General features: G+C 36.3%; 1 protein-coding gene across 2 annotated transcripts in view; it reads left to right on the top strand.

Annotated features, from left to right (window-relative positions):
* Positions 1-4,452: 4,452 nt before the first annotated feature.
* LOC127622124 (sorting nexin-9-like) overlaps positions 4,453-17,395 on the top strand; it is a 29,152-nt gene continuing 16,209 nt past the window's right edge. The window contains exons 1-5 of one of the 2 annotated variants that reach the window (XM_052096064.1): positions 4,453-4,743; positions 9,182-9,268; positions 9,398-9,472; positions 10,106-10,204; positions 15,275-15,346. In XM_052096064.1, coding sequence (XP_051952024.1) covers positions 4,732-4,743; positions 9,182-9,268; positions 9,398-9,472; positions 10,106-10,204; positions 15,275-15,346 — 345 coding nt within the window. In that variant the 5' untranslated portion in view covers positions 4,453-4,731. The remainder of the gene's footprint in view (positions 4,744-9,181; positions 9,269-9,397; positions 9,473-10,105; positions 10,205-15,274; positions 15,347-17,395) is intronic. The other variant, XM_052096065.1, reaches the window with a different exon arrangement.

The raw sequence follows: 17,395 nt of genomic DNA, 5'->3' as shown, positions 1-17,395 counted from the left end.
TCTTAAGGCCTCCTGTGTCCCATACATATATAAATATTTAAACACGAAAACTGTACTGCTCTCATTCAGCTTCAAAACAAACTGTTGATCTTAGAATATGGTCCTAATAAAGTTCCGGACGTGGTCTTCTGCAGGTGTTGCCCATTTTTGGGTGAACTATCCCTTTAACCCTCCTGTTGAGTTTAAATTTGGGCGACAACTTTAATGTTTAGGGGAAAATTACCCCAAAAATGTAAAAATAAAATGAATTCCTCAAATTCTAAATGTTATCTGCTTTCATGTCATATCTAATGACTATGTCCATTCTGACCGATAACTGTATACAATGTATTAGGAGAAAACATGGCATTAAATACGTATATGTTTATTTTATATTTATAATGACATGTTTGGTTTGCACAGGAAAAAAAACTTCTATACCAGCAAATTCACAATTGTGTTAACAATCAATACTTTGTGCTGTTTAAAGGCTCAGTTTTTTGTATTAAGTAATATATTTGTTATACTTTTGAATGAAAGGGTGTATTTTGGAAAATTATTAAATTTGTTATGTTTGGGGTTAATTAGTAAAAAACACCACAGATCCTCAACATGAAACATTCAACAATAAACCAGTTATACTAATGTTACCTGATACCCAATGTTCAGTCCTCCTCTGTGCTACTGTGCACATAATGTACAGATAATTTGTAAATGTATGTTTATTGCATCTGTGAAAGAGGAAAATCATTTTCATCACGGTCCTCAATGGACCTCTGAAACTTCATGATAGTTGTCCCATCAGACTCAGTTAGAGACAGGCATTTGTAGTTCTGTTTCTGGTCAACAACAGGCATGGAGGTCCCATCAGCATGCCGGTCCTTAACACGGAAAATAAATGTTTTTACATGCCTGTATTTATGCAAAGACAGGTGCTGTTATGCTATGTTGTTGTAACCACAGTTATCTGTTTTGATCTAATGAGGAACTGACAGGAAATATCCAGTTCATGGTCAATGACATGACACTCAATGGTATGTCCAGATCTTTTAAATTACTCAAATGAATTAAAAAGTAAAAGAATACAAAGTTCAAATGATGCAGTGCAGTCAGTATGTAAAGCACTCAGTCTATAAATGCAAAGCTAAACAAACATATTTTCAGTCTGGATTTGAATGTGACTTTTGGAGCACATCTGACGTTTTCTGGAGGTTTATATTCAACAAGCATATCTACAGTGTATTTAGGTCCTGGGCCATTGAGTAATTTATGAAAGACTTATAGTACTTTAAAATCAATTCTATGGGTAACTGGAAGCCAGTGTAAAGACCTGAGGACTGAAGTAATATGCTCAGATGTTTGGTTTGGGTGGGAATCCTTGCAGCAGCATTCTGAATGAGATGGATGTTGGTGTTTTTGGGACCTACTGGTGATGAATGCATGAACAAGATTCAACAAGTTTTAACTGGATACAAAACATCTAATTCACGCTTTATTTTTGAGATGAAAGTGGGCTGAATTATTTACTCTTTGATATGACTACTGAAACTAAGATCTGACTCCAAAATGAAACCAAGATTCCTTTATTTTCTGTCTTTAGACCCCTGGAGTCAAGATATGTGTCAACCTTGGGAGTTTCGACTTTATTGCCAAATACAATGACCTCTGTTTTGTCGTTATTTAACTGAAGGAAGTTGCGGCAGATCCAACTATTAATTTCATCAGTGCACAGCACGGGGAGTCTATGGTGTTGTAGTCATGTGGCGATAAGGTTAGGTACTATATATATGGGTGTATGGTACACAATTTGGTTCTTTCTCATAATTTGTCCTAGTGGGAGCATATAAAGGTTGAACCGGAGCGGTGCAAGAATTGAGCCTTGTGGGACACGTCATAGATGTCCACTCAGAATCATAGTTGCCTATGTTCACATAGTAACCCCTCCCTTCTAGATATGACCTGAACAATCGAAGGATTGTTCCCTACACAGTTTTCCAGCCTTACTGTGCACATAATGTACAGATCATTTGTAAATGTATGTTTAATGCATCTGTGTAAACAATCCCTTTCCAATCAACATGATCATACGGGAGGTCAAGCACCTTTATATCGACCCCATTCTGCCGAGTTACTGGCAAGTGCCATCCCCCATCAGACATCTTTGCATCAATTCAAATGTGTATACCTTTTTCTGCGGCACTATTGATTGTGTGTTTCATGCCAAAAACTAATTCAGAATCGTTTCCTGCACAAAGTTTACAATGTACAGATCATCTGTAAAATGATGTTTGTTGCATCTGAAAATAATGCCTTTTCATTCATGGTTGTTATAAAAATTGAGTAATCTGTTCATAAATACATTATTATGTTGTTTTTACAAATATTCGTTTTCTTCCTTTATTTTAGGGAAAGCTGTTGATATAAAGTTATTCAAAAAGAGGTTTTCAGAGGCGTGAAACACTGAAAGTATGTACCTAATAGAGAAAGACTCATGTTAAGGCATATAGATATGGGATACTTTTGTTAGAAGTTGACAATATCATGGGAGACAGTCAGCAAGAAATGGTAAAACAGCGGTGAAAAATTAAGCTGTAAATTGATCCAGGTTACCTACCATAAAACATAGCCAATGTGGTCAAAATGTGTACAGGGATTTGAAAACTCTGAAACATGTTAAATACATATTTAGGTATTCTTCTAATACATTTAGGAAAAATCAGAAAGATTCAAGTTGTTCTAAGTTTAGCATATTTTGAAGAGATGGAAAAGTTGCACATAACAGGAGGGTTATGCGATAAAAACATAGGCTACCTGTAATTTCCTCTAAACGATGCTCTAAGTACATGTCATGTTCACTGTTGTCTTTTGTTTTTGTGCTTTTATGTTGAAATTTAGTTTAGTTCCTGTTTCCTGTTTGGTTTTTGTAGTCCTTTGTAGTTTCATTTTATGATTGGTTTTCCCCTGATTAGTTCTCTTTCCCTGATGGTTTCCCCAGGTGTTCCTTATTCCCTTGTTTGTTCCTTTATGTATTTAAGTCCTTGGTTTCCCTGCCTCCTGTGTTAGTTCTTGCATGTTTTTGGATGCTCTCCCTTGTTTTGCCAGGTCTCCCTTGTTTTGCTTTATTCCAAGTTTTCTTTATGTTTAGTTACATAAACTGCTGCATATAGATCCTCATTCTCCGCCTGCTTCGTCACAGTACAAATCACACCTCTTTATTTCAATGAATATATTTCTGAATCTCAGGACATCTGGAGATTTTTAAATACTACTACTACATAATAATAATAATACTAATCTTAGAATCTCGTCCTCTTTTCCCTCTTAAAATCGAAACAGGACTGGTGTCTGTCATACATACAGCAAACACTGTAAAATAAGCCCATTGCACAAAGAGGCCTCAGTTTGTTCCTGGGAGGCAGCCCATCTCTGCTAAATAATATCTGGCTGTATTCGATTTTTTAATAGAATGGTATGTAGAAAATTGAGATATCCCATAGTTATCTTTGACCGCACTAAACCGTAAACAAAAATGTGCTTTCTGCTTGTCGATCATTTTGGGCATTCTCATAGTGCAGTTGAAGTGAACATTCAGGTTTAATGTCATTTTCAGATGCATAACAGTTGTCAGCTCAGGATGCTCTTTTTGTTACTGTTGTGTTTGACATCTGTGAGTTCTACAGTGATGGTCTCAATCATAGATCTACATAGATAGGTTCTATAGTCTCAGTGCTACCTTTTGTAGGGTGGTGTTTTGGAAAGAGGGGGCGTTTAATTCAACGTCACAGACTCGTGGAAGTTCCAGAACGTCTAAAATCGATTAGAGCACCTTTAATTTATACAAAGTCAAGATTTAAAACAGGAACATTATTATTTAGATTCGTATTCGGTCTTTAAGAACTGCCCTGTTTGGCTAATTCTACATGAGTCGTTTATTTTTGAAGAACCACTTTTTTCTCTCCACTAGAGAGCGCTGTATGAACACACATCTGACATTTTAGCTCTCGCCTCTCAGTTTGAACTTGACAAAAATCCAAAAAGCTTACACAACTATATATATAACACGGCACCTACTAGCTATGTGGAACTATTTTGTTTCTACTATTTTGCAATTATTTTTTGTATGTGCTTATTTATTTATTTTGTAAAGTAGGATGTTTCTTTACGTATTTTATGCTTACTACACGTTCTTTCTCATTTATATATACATTTATTTCCATTTGAGATACATTTATGTTTTTTGAAACCATGTTCTACATAGTCACACTCACATTATATAAAGAATACTATTTTTACACTATGTACATATATAGTAAGCATGAAATTTAATACGTTATATATATAACAGTAGATGTAGTAATAATAATACTAATCCATTATATGTATGTATTATATGCATTATTTATGTTATGTATTATTATTATCTATAAATGATTGCCCCTACACACACATACACACCAGTTGTGATTAGTTTTTCAGGTCACATACAGAGTGAGGTTGTTTCCGGTTGTGTCTCTTATTTGAAACACGCACTCGGCTGTACTAAAGTTGATTTGCTCGTAACTGACGAAAACGACGAGTTTGAAAGTTTACACATTTCTGACCCGTTTCATTTGAGTCTGTTGGGTTCAAAGCCAGAGGATAAACTGTTCTGGTCTTCGAGTCTTAAAATGATCTAGTTTTTAAAAGGATCGTTTTCGCACCAGAGAAATGTCTGGATGAAGAGAGAGTTTATGACTGGTTAATGCGAGCAGAATGGAAACGAAGGTAAGACTTCATGTGCCATATGTTTGGTTAAAGTTTGTGATCGATCTGTTTTTAATCTCTTAGCACTAAGATCAGACAGTTTGGGCTGGCAAAATATTTTCACACACACGCCGATATATTTGCTCTTATGTGTTTACAGGCTTAATTAGCCTCATAACTGAATTTGTATACTCTCTATAATGCACCCGAAATGTTGGCAAATATTGCTTTTTGGTATTTAAACGTTGTGTAAGGGGTTTCTGATAAACAGAGGAAAATATGGATCATTGGAATCTTGTGACATTTTAGTGGGCGGGCTGACGTCACCTTGCGATGCATTATGGGATATGTAGTGTTAATCATTTACCAAGATTAGTTAATCATAGAGTTTATAACTGGGACTCACTGCTTTCTAAATGCAAATCCTGTCTGGAATAATGTGTAAAATGTCATGAGACCCAGTGATGTCATGCTGTCTAATAATATAATACATATCTATTTGCTTTTACATATAACCAATGTATAGATAAATAGATAGATAGGTGTGACATTTGGACATTATTCAAATTTTAATAGTACTTTAACTTTCACTTCTAATTAATGTATTTTTTATTTTAATTAGGGATGCACCAATGTATCGTCTGCTGATATTTATCGGCCAGTTATTGACCAAATTAAAATCATCAGCATATTGGTATTAAGCATGAAATGGTGATTAAAAAACAAAACAAAATACTATGGTTTATTTTATAATTAATTAGTAACACACTTTGTAAAAACTCTGTGAATCCAAATGCACAATCCAGAAATAATAATAGCCACAATATGTAGAAGGGTTGGCACTCTGAAGAACATGTAATATTAAATTTGTATTCTTTCTCGATCTCACGTTAATGCAGAAAAAACTACATAAACGGATGGGACAGTTGTGAAAGTGGCACTTACCTACTGTAACTTCAGAGATATCGGAAATTATACATTGGGAAAGATTTATTGTTAGGACAGTAAAAAGCTTATGTACCTCCTTTATACTTTTTTTATGCATTCCTATTCATTCCCTTTATGCATTAAAATGGTGATCTGATGACAGTATATATTGTATCAGCCTATCGTTTTTTTTTGTTTAAATCGGTACCTGTATCAGACAAAAAAAAAATCATATTGGTGCATCCCTAATTTTAATTTAGTTTTTGCTTTTTGCTTTTAAAGTTATGGTTCACCCAAAAATAAACACGAAAAATCACGTAATGCCATTGACTACAAGAAGGCCAGATATGACCTTCGAAGAGCCATAAGGAATGCCAAGAGACAGTACAGACTGAGGCTGGAGGGTCACTATACCACTGCTGACACCCGGCGAATGTGGCAGGGATTACAAAACACCACAGAATATGAAGGTAGGAGCAGGGGCGAGATCATTGACAGGCGCATCACACCAGATGAGTTCAATTAATTCTTTGCCAACTTTGAGGCCCTCAACACCAAGCCACTGGGGAGTAAGCTGGTCAGTGGGAGCACGCAGAATCCACCATTCACAGTCTTATCTGCAGATGTGGCAAATGTTTTTAGGAAAATAAATCCATGGAAAGCAGCTGGCACAGACAATATTCCTTGACGAGCACTTAGAACTTGCTCATCGATGCTAGCTGATGTCTTCACGGACATATTCAACTTGTCTCTCGCACATGCCTCAATACTACAGCTCAGCATTCAACACTGTGATACCATCTAAGCTCATCAACAAGGTTTCCATCCTTGGTGTGCCACCCACCCTCTGCTACTGGGTTCTAGATTTTCTAATAGGCAGACCCAAGTCTGTTAGAATAGGGAACCACACATCCAGGACAATAACCATAAACACAGGAACTCCTCAGGGCTGCATGCTGAGCCCCATGCTCTACATGCTCTTCACCTATGGCTGTGTGTTCTCCCAGAACAACACCAGCATCATCAAATTCACTGATGACACAACTGAGGGGATAACTGGGGGAGATGAGTCAGCATACAGGAGGGAAGTGGCTGACCTAGTGAAGTGGTGTCAGGACAACAAACTCTCCCTAAAGGAGATGATTGTTTATCCACGGAGGAAAAGAGGGCAGCACTTGGTACTGCGTATTGGCGAGACAGAGGTGGAGAGGGTGAGCACTTTAAAATCCCTTGGTGTTCACATCACTGAAGATCTAACAACACTATATACCTGCTGAAGAAATCTCGACAGCATCTCTACTTCTTGAGGAGGCTGAGGAAATTCAGCATGTCAAGCAGAATCCTCAGCAGCTTCTACAGGTGCACAATCGAGAGCATCCTTACCAGCTCTATCACAGTCTGGTTTGGAAGCTGCACTGCTCTGGACCATAAGGCTCTGCAGCGGGTGGTGAGACCAACCCATCACTGGAACAGCCCTACCATCGCCGGAGAGCCTCTACCAGGCCAGGGATATCAGGAGGGCCCACAACATCATTAAGGACTATAGTCACCCCAACACAGCCTATTTACACTCCTACCATCAGGTAGACATTACAGGAGTGCAAAAGCAAGAACAACCAGGCTGAGAAACGGTTTCTGCCCACAAGCCATTAAGACTCTCATCCACTGTCCCTCCCCCCAGCACTGCAGACACAGTTTTCCCTCTGTTCGTAAGAGTTGGCAAGCTTTACCCCACCCTGCATACACACACATAATTATGAATGTAACAACATTAAGGACAACTACTGAGACTAACTCCGCAGGCCTTTGCACATGACCATCTCCATTTTTACAATGCACGTATACACTTTCTCTTGTACACTTTTTAATTTATGTTTCTAATGTTTGCACTTGTATGTATGTGTATACACTTACATGTGCACTATTTGTAATTTTATTTATTTTTTTTATATTTGTTGTTGCATTTTTTTCTCCTTATGTCCTGTTTACAGTATGTCTGAGGTTGCTGTGAGGATTCACTGAGTAAGAAATTAATTGTACCGTGTAACACTGTTTCTTGTACATATGACAATAAACTCTTATCTTAAATGAAAATTCTCTCATCATTCACTCACCCTCATGCCATCCCAGATGTGTAGTACTTTCTACTGAACACAAATGAAGATTTTTAGAAGAATATCCCAGCTCTGTAGGTCCATACAATGCAAATGAATGGAAGACAGGTCTTTGAAAGTCCAAAAAGCACATAAGGCAGCATAAAAGTTAAAGTAAGACTCCAGAGGTGTAATATCTTCAGAAGCGACTTAAGATTGGGTGAGAAACGGATTAATATTGAAGTCCTTTTTTACTATAAATCTCCACTTTCACATTCTTCTTCCTTGTTTTTGGCGATTCGCATTCTTTGTGCATATTGCCACCTACTGGGCAGGAGGAGAATTTAAGTATATTATGACAGAATTTAAATTTTTGGGTGAACTATACCTTTAATTGAGTAATCCTGTCTTATTGCTTAATTTAGTTCTGCTCCTAAAATGAGGATGTTTCTAATGATGAAAACACCGATGAGCTCATCATGGTCACAGTTTGCTTGTCAGTCTGCTTTCATGATTTTCTCATTCTTCTCAGTTTCTGTTGTTATATCCTCTTTTTGTCCTGCATGTTATTACATCAGAGAACACAATTTCTTTTTCACCACCACAGTTTGTTTTTTTTTCTCTTTTTTTCAGACACGTTGTCCAAATTGTTGTCAGACACCGTTATGAAATCTAAGGATTTGTTATTCATCTATCACTGATGTTGGTATAGTTCCCCAAAAATATGTACAGTATTTCATTTGAATTAGAAGTGAACTCTTACCCACAGAGACCCTCTCTGTCTGAGTAATAAACCCCTACATAGAGAGACCCTGTCACACTTTTCATACAGACCTCACTGTTTGTCGTTTCGATAGCTCCAGGACAAGACAGTGTGTGTATGTGAACTTAGTGATTCCTTGTTGGCATTATGTGTTTTAGAATAAAGGAAGCTTTGTGGAAAGTATTTGTTTTTTTTCTTAACTGTGGAATTCCTTGTTTTCATTCTGAGCTTTGAACATTTGTATGTTTTATAACCAAAATGTGGCCTACATTACTATATTTTATCACCTAGATTCAAAAACTGAAGTCATATCCAAGTCCTATTTCACCCCAAAAATCAAAAGACAAAAAATATGAAATTGCATTTTGCATCAAGAAAATTCCTAAAAATACTATTTCTTATTTCTTGTGTGTTTGGAGTGAAATAGGATTCACACTTATGATTAAAAAGGTGATATCGATTCATGTAAAATAGCCTCAACTCATCGATTATACAGAAAATAAAAAACATCCCAGTGAGTTAAATCTAAATCACATTCATAATCCTGAGAAAAGTGCTTTCAATGGTTTCCATTGGAAAAAGTCCAGCCCAAAAGTCAGGCCTGATTTATCTCACGATTTGAATAATTCAACTTTACTAAGGTCTTAACTCATTTCTTGTCTGTATATGCACACAGGCACAGGTTTTATATGACTTCACGGCAGAGCCTGGCAATAATGAGCTGTCGGTTCAAGAGGGCGAGACGGTCACAATTACCAATCCGGTGAGTCGGTTTCACTTGCATTCTCTGTAGCATAACAACTGTCCGCTCTGAGATATTGCACGTGTGTAAGTGTGTACGGATGGATCAGAACCTTACCTGTTAAGATCATCCATTCTCTTCCGTTCCCAGGGCATTGGTGGGGGATGGATCGAAGCACGAAACTCCAGAGGAGTGGTCGGATTGGTACCTGAGGATTATATAGTGGTAAGAAATGGCTGACCGAATTGAGTTTTTACGATATTTATGATGAGCAGGGTGACCAAAGGTGGCTATAGATTAGATTTCGATTCAGTATCGATTCATATGTAATGTTCTTCTGGACATATCATGGAAAACAGAATTTTCCTTGTTTTTGTTCAATAATGTTAGTCAATTATATCAGCTACAGGAGCAAAAACAGACTGTTTAATTCAAAGAAAAGGTAAAAATGGCCATTTTAAACTAAATTGTGACAGTTTGGTCCAAGAAGCCTTGACCAACATTTTTAAGCACTCTTCACAGAAAACTAAATGTTTTACATATGTTTAAACCATGGCGTCTTCAACAAGGAAATTAAGCTTTCAGATGTTAATCAAAGCTTCAGCAAACATAATCATTTTATAAAGACATGAGAAATCCTAAGGAAGTAACACACATGGAGGACTGGTAAACAGTTCACCCTCTGTATAAATAGGCTGTCATGGACACACCACATGTTGTTCAAATCTATATGATTTTCTTTCCTCCAACACATTACTGAAGGAAAACTTATTGTGAGTGTCATTTCATATTGACTGTATCAATATAGAAACTCGAGTTGTATTCCCCTTGTAAATTTGTTTACCCCTGCTTTCGTAGATTAACCAGGCCCAACCTTTTTCCTCTGGAGGAAAAGCAGCCCCCCTGGACCTGTCATTCTTTGACAGTCACATGCCTACCCCAGCCAGCACAGCACAAGTAAGCCACCGTAAGAATTGCCGAAGGGGAAATTTCACATATGAATAATTCAATCGTTTTCACTAATTCTGACTAAGCGTTAAAGAGAGTGAACTTTTTTGATTTTCAAAACGTGTATGTGCTGTTCATTCTCCATGTAAAGCTCCTCCTCTGCTCAATTCTCCCACTGTTCAGCTTGCTGAGAGGAAGTGGGCAGGAAGGGAGATTCCTGTTCAGAAGCATAAAACGTCTTACTCAGAATATAAAAAATGTTTATGCAAGCAAACTCTGAGACTGAAGGATGTGAATTTGAAGATTGGTGGATTTCTCCCCAGAATGAAACTTTTGTCATCATTTACCCACCCATGTTTTTCCAAACCCGTATGACTTTCTTTCATCTGTGAAACCCATAAGGAGATGTTTGGCTGAATATTAGGGACTGACAGACTCTATTCGCTTACAATTACTAGTCACTATTTGCTTACATTGCATGTTTTTTTCCATACAATGAATTTGATTGGTGACTGAAGCTAACATATTGCCCAACATCTCCTTTTATGTTCCAAGGAAGAAAGAAGGCAATAGCAGTGGTTCCCAAACTTTTTAAAACTACTGCAACTTTATAGTGTTTTCCCCCACAGCTCCCCAACCACTGACAAATAAGTAAATGCTATTAAAACACTCCTTTCTTTAAAAAGTTTCATATTAATATTGACAAATTAAATCAAAACAATGAAGCCTTCTAGTGTTTCTTAAAGCTGAAGTATGTAACTTTTTCCATGTTAAAATACTTTCAGCTATCCCTGCCTTATCCTTGCAGAGGCAACTCTAATGTTGCGTTCACATACAATGCAAATCGAGTGCTTTGCACGGCGTGATTTTCATACAAAGTCAATGCAAATGATGCAAATTCGCAGCTCGAATGGCGCGAACTCGATTCCTTCCGCATGACGCGTTGTGCGAAAGCTTATCAGCATTGAGATTGTCTGGATGTCACTGACGTACTGATGTAGTAGCAGAACAAATCTGGATAGTTGGATAATATGCACCCAAACACTAAAGCGTTTTGTTTTCCGACGTATCTTGGACTTCCACAACAGATACAGAGCAGCAGTTGTTGTGATATCGGCCATGGTTGATGATGGGAAGAGAAGTTGTTGTAGAAGCCCCTCCTCCTGCGAGCATAGCGAGGTGAATTTTTTTCGCGTTGTATGTGAACGCACCATTAGTAAGCCATTCACAGGTTAATTTTCTCGAAAACTTTAAACATTGTGTTTCTGTGGTGCTATAAAAATTCCTGTTTCTCTTTTGAGCGACACGCTTTGACCCGCCCCAACAACATTACTCACGTGGTGGTGGCGTAGTGGGCTAAAGCACATAACTGTTAATCAGAAGGTCGCTGGTTCGATCCCCACAGCCACCACCATTGTGTCTTTGAGCAAGACACTTAATCCAGGTTGCTCTGGGGGGATTGTCCCTGTAATAAGTGCACTGTAAGTCGCTTTGGATAAAAGCGTCTGCCAAATGCATAAATGTAAATGTACTCAACCAGTGATGTTAGTTGGGGGTGGGGCTATTTTTTGGGCTAAGTTGTTTTGAAATCATTGTTTATTTTTCCAATTCCATTCGGTGGCACTAGTGTTGCAGAAATTACATCCTTCAGCTTTAAGTAAACATTGCTTCAAGCTTTTAAAGTAATTATTCAAGAGACAGTCATTTCTTGTAAATTATGTTGTTTGATTAAAGGCTGCATTTACACATCACGCAGATCGGGAATTTTGAGATGTATTATTTTTTTCCTGTCTTCTTCCTCTCATGTAATACATTAACTGCTGTGTAGGGCTGCAACTAACGGTTATTTTGATAAACGATTATTCAATGATTATTTTAACGATTAATCATTAGCTCTTAACCTACTATTCAACTTGTGCCTCGACATAAAATGTTGTATTAAATGTGCTTACTAACAATAAAGAGAACTAAATCATCTTTTAAAAATACCTCTAAATGACGTTCACTGAATTACAAGGAAAAACAACTTGGGTTTTTTTTCAATTGAATCCATTAAAAAAATCCACTGCAATAAAATCCTATTGTTATCAATTGTTTTTGTCTTGTTTTTCCATTTAAAATGATAAAATCCTTAAAACAAGATACATTTACTTATGTGAAACAACATATAAGATCTTTAGCTTGCTTTCCGAGAAAGAATCTTGAATTTAGGTGTATTTTCATATTTCTGCCAGTGCAGTAAAGACAAAATATACTCGTATTCAATATATATTCTCTGAAAGCACATCTTAATATCTTATATGTTGCTTCTCAGGTAAATGTATCTTGTTTGAAAGATTTTTTAGATATTTTAAAATAGAAAAATATATTAAATATTATATTCAACATTCTCCGATTTAATAAATAAATTAAAAAAACAATCTGCAGTATAGCTCCTAAAGTAAATGCACAAAAGGAGTTTTGGATATTTATATTGGGGGGAAAAAATCAGTTGTTTATTGGGCTAAGACTACAACCTCCTACCTTTTTTGTTATCTTTGATCCATCTAGAAAAAACGTTTCTCTTCTCAATAGAGCTGCATATTTCAGATTTTCTTCATGATAAGATAACTACTGCCCACACAGAGAAATGCCAGTTTCAGAGTTTGTGCTTATTTTCATGATCTGCTTCCTTATAATTTGAACTTTAATAAAGGATACATTAAAGATATAAGGCATAGTCTGACCAAAAAGCGCATTTAAATGTTCATGCTACAGCTACATTCTACATGAGTGCTCGCAGGCATATGCATTTGAGCGTTTGAAAGCAGCCGGCTTTAGTCAGACATCACGCGGGTACCGAATTGAGTCAGTACACTGTACTGCTGGTGCTTTTACATCGGTGGGTATTAAAATATCGAACCGTGCAGAGATTCCGCTGCACCCTTAGCTAGTCGTGACCACACAAAGTTGGGGACCAATGCAATCAAGGTTACAGTATATGATGACAGAGTTTTATTTTTGGGTGAAGTTTTCCTTTAATGTGCAGTATGAAGTGTCAGCACTTTTCCGTGTTAGTAAGTTACTGCGGGTTGGCTTTCAGTGCTGAGTGAGAGTATTTTGTCGAGTGGGCTAAAATTATTTTGTATGAAATCTTGTTTTCTGGAAGACCAATGGTTTGGTCAGCAATATTGTGAGGAGTAGGAAGCTGTGGTTGTGTCTTCATACTTTTGAAAGTATGGCATGTCATTGGGTTTTATTTTAATTTGAGCGTTGTTAAAGACCGCAAGAAACGACAATGCATTTCACTTGCGAAATCTGAAATACGAGTAAAATATATAATTCCAAGGGATATTGTTTAGGGCATGACTTGATTTGATGAAAACATGTTATGCTAACATAACATGTACATTGGTCTATATTATTTCCCCTGCTTCCGTGGCCTTCGTTGGATCAGCAGAAAAGAAAAGTTGTTTCAAAGGTGGAGATGGTTATTACATTTTGATGAAAGTTTATACAAATAAAATATATTTCTTTAAGATAATGTGCACTCATAGTTAGACCAATTACATTAAGATACTAAATACAGTCAGTTTTGATATTATGTTGTCTTTAATGGTGACGTGTGCAATTTCTGCACCTCTAGTGGAATTTTACAAAAAAAATGTTCTCAAACAAGTTGCAAACACTCCCCACATCTTCATGTTCTCATTTGATCACTGATAACAGATATGAGATCAGGAGCAATGTAAGCTATTTATAGAGTCATTGTAAATGCAGAACAGACTGTTAACCACAACAGTCAGGGCCTACTATATTTGTCATCAACCGAGATCAATTATTTGTAGGTGATTCATCTTTTGTAAAACATTTCAGTGTTTTCAGGTAGAATACAGGGGAGTCCAAAAGTCTGAGACCACCAGTAGTGAAAAAACTTTTAGTTTTAATTTTGCATTACAAGTTCGATAATCAGTATTACAATTGTGCGCTGGACTCCACAAGTTTGTGCAAAACCTGTCTGATATTCCACACATTATCTAGCATGATTTGAGAATGTTCCAAAGGGCATCTTGTGTGCTTCTTTGGAAGCAAGAAAGTCTGACCTTGCTCCGTGTTACAAATGTGATTTGTGAACTAGAAATAGTGCAGAATTGGAAATATGTATGTCATAATGTTTCTTTGTTTTAAAGGGATAATTCACCAAAAAAGTTAAAGTTCTCATCATTAACTCACTCTCATGACATCCCAGATGTGTAACTTTCCTTCTTCTGCAGAACACAAATGAAGATTTTTAGAAGAATATTTCAGCTCTGAATGGTGGCCAGAAATCTGAAGGTCTAAAAAGCACATAAAGCATAAAAGTAATCCATAAGACTCCAGTGGTTAAATCTATATCTTCAGAAGCTATAGGAAGTAAATGAAACTAAACAGGCACCACATGTGACTTTCAGGTGTGAAAGTAAAAGTGAAAATGGAGATTTATAGTAAAAAAAATTACTTAAATATTGATCTGTTTCTTACCCGCACCTATATTATCACTTCTGAAGATATAGATTTAACCACTGGAATCTTATGATTACGCTTCTTTTAATGTGCTTTTTAGACCTTTAGATTTCTGGCCACTATTCACATGCATTGAAAGGACCAACAGAGCTGAAATTTTCCTCTAAAATTCTTAATGTTGGGGTGAACTATGCCTTTAAATTCTCAGAATCCTAAAGCTTTCTGATTATTTCCTGGTTTAGATTTTCAATTTGGTCTCAAACTTTTGAACCCCACTATGTCTTTTGCTGTTAAAAATATGATTTCCTTTGTATGCAATTACTTTATCTCTACAAAAAAAACACACGACTCACATAAAGCATTGCATTCAGCATGTCTTAAGTCAAGTGGACACTGTTGATGCAGCTGCATAATTATGTGTGCGTTTGGATTCTGGAACGTCTTGCAGGTGTTGTTTGCAAAAACTGCAATGTCTCTATTAAGAAAACCATTGGTTCGAGTGGTTACTGTGCAAGGTCTTTTGTTTAGGGCTTTGTTGTCAGGGTAACCCTTCCCTTTCAGAGGCTTTATGATGATGTCACACCTTTTTCCCCCAAGGTTGATGTAGCTCAGCCGGAATCCCCAGTTACCCCAGTTATCCCGGTCTTCTCTTCCACCTCCACTGTTGAGGTACCTAAACTGCCAAACAGCGTGATGGACTCAGAGGCTGTGCATGGGCCCTTGTTTCCAAATGCTCAATCCTGGAGCCCTCCCTTACTAACATGAACAAAACTCACTGTTCTTGGGGTCTGACTGCATTCAGATTGTATCGGTCCCCATTGATCACACCCGACAACTACAAATCACACCAAAGTGATCAGTCACACATTGATCAAATGAATGAGCACTTTTCAAACCAATGGTCACATCAGTCTATCTGTCGACTATCTTAAGTATAAAATTGGCAAAAATGCAATGATTCATTCACTATGAAACTGTGAATCAGTTTGATAGCTGTTCCTGATTTTTGTTTGAAAATTTGTCACAGAATGTTCATTTAGGTTTTAAATTCAGAGTTGTATTTTTACATTTTAAATTGAAATGATGGTATGCAAAGAAAAATGTCAATGTATAGAATGTCCCTCGTCAGCACATACATTGTGTCTCCTACTTCATATTGTGAAAAATAATATATTTCGGCTATAAAAAGCCTTATTTGTTAAATATTAAAAATATAGAGCATTGTAATTGAACTAAATCTACATAATTTCAAAATAAGAGTCCCTGGTGTGTTTCAGGCTTGTTTAGTGTTAAAGTCCCATGTTATGCACCCAGTCTTTTTTTTTCTTACTGATTATTATTGGAATTTTGGTTGAAAAATAAATAACATCTGTGATTTTATTCATTTTGGACTCTGCATTGGTAAAGCTGTAGTTAGTTGTTGATAGAACGCAAAGCCAGTCTGTTATCAATATTAGACTGATATTAAGAAAATTAAATTGTCAAGATTGAGCTCAATTAAATTTAGCAATTTGATCAATATTTATAAATTGCACTCTATCAGTAAACTGTCATAAGCATAAAAGGGCCTTGTGTAAATGCATGGTTTATAAATTATAATTAATACATTATATTGTAATTATAATTTAATATAATTAAATTGGTATACAATTTTATTATTATTTTAGTATTTAACATTCAAATAATATTTATTTATTAAATTGTTAATTATGTTTAAAAATAAATTAAAATAAATATAATATTAACATATTAATAATTAATTACTTATTAACAAAATAAAATTAGCATTAATATAAATGTACTACATTCATTGTGTTGAACAGAGCCTATGATCAGCTTTTTCTGAGTGTAATTTTATTAATAAATACCTTCCAAAATGAATGTAATCTGGAAAACTTGTTGGGTGCATCTTTGTACACATGCATCAGACAAATGCGTGCATTTCGGATTACAGTGGTGTTAAAAGAAGTTCATCTTAGAACATTTCATTTAAGTTTGTCCGTTTAACATGTTAATTGAGTGCAATTATTAAAAAGATAATGCAATAAGAACATGCATGCGTTTAATCATACCCCCTTACCTGTGTAAAAATGTAAGAAAAATGGAAAAATATGTGAACTTTTTATTAACGCTGGTGTTTGTATCAGCCACAAATTTCCAGACACACTCACAAACAAAAAAATGTGAATCCCTTACATCATGCAAACTCTTTTGCCACATGGTTCTCCTGTCTCAGTGCATGGCATGTGGTTTTTGCATGAGTACACAAGTAATATCCAATCAGTCACTTTTTGACTTTGCATGTCCGTCGTCGATATTTGGAGAGCAAGAGGTCAAAGGTCATGCTATTGAATGCAACTGGATGATGACTTAAATGCAGCATGACGCATTTGTGTGTGGGTGGCCAGATGGTGACTGGGAAACACAACGCTTATGGTCTCTTTTACCGTGGCTTTGTGCTTTTGTGTTGTCAAGGCCAACGAACCATTGATAGTGTCGACTGATCGCATGTTATTAAAATCTCTTACACAAACATCGACAAGCGAAAGCTTCCATTAGGGAGAAGGCAAACGCCTCTGTCTATTCAACATTTCCGTCTTTGTACGTATATTCCACTGGCTTTCTTATGAAGTCCTTGAATCTATCCGCTTCTTAAATTAGACTCTCAAATCAAGTCTTTCAGGCCAATATAATAATAACTAAAGGTTATCAGGTTTC

The sequence above is a fragment of the Xyrauchen texanus genome, chromosome 28 (assembly GCF_025860055.1).
Source record: "Xyrauchen texanus isolate HMW12.3.18 chromosome 28, RBS_HiC_50CHRs, whole genome shotgun sequence".
NCBI lineage: Eukaryota > Metazoa > Chordata > Actinopteri > Cypriniformes > Catostomidae > Xyrauchen > Xyrauchen texanus.
Note: the sequence above shows the minus strand (reverse complement) of the source record. Positions and strands in the feature narration are given on the sequence as shown.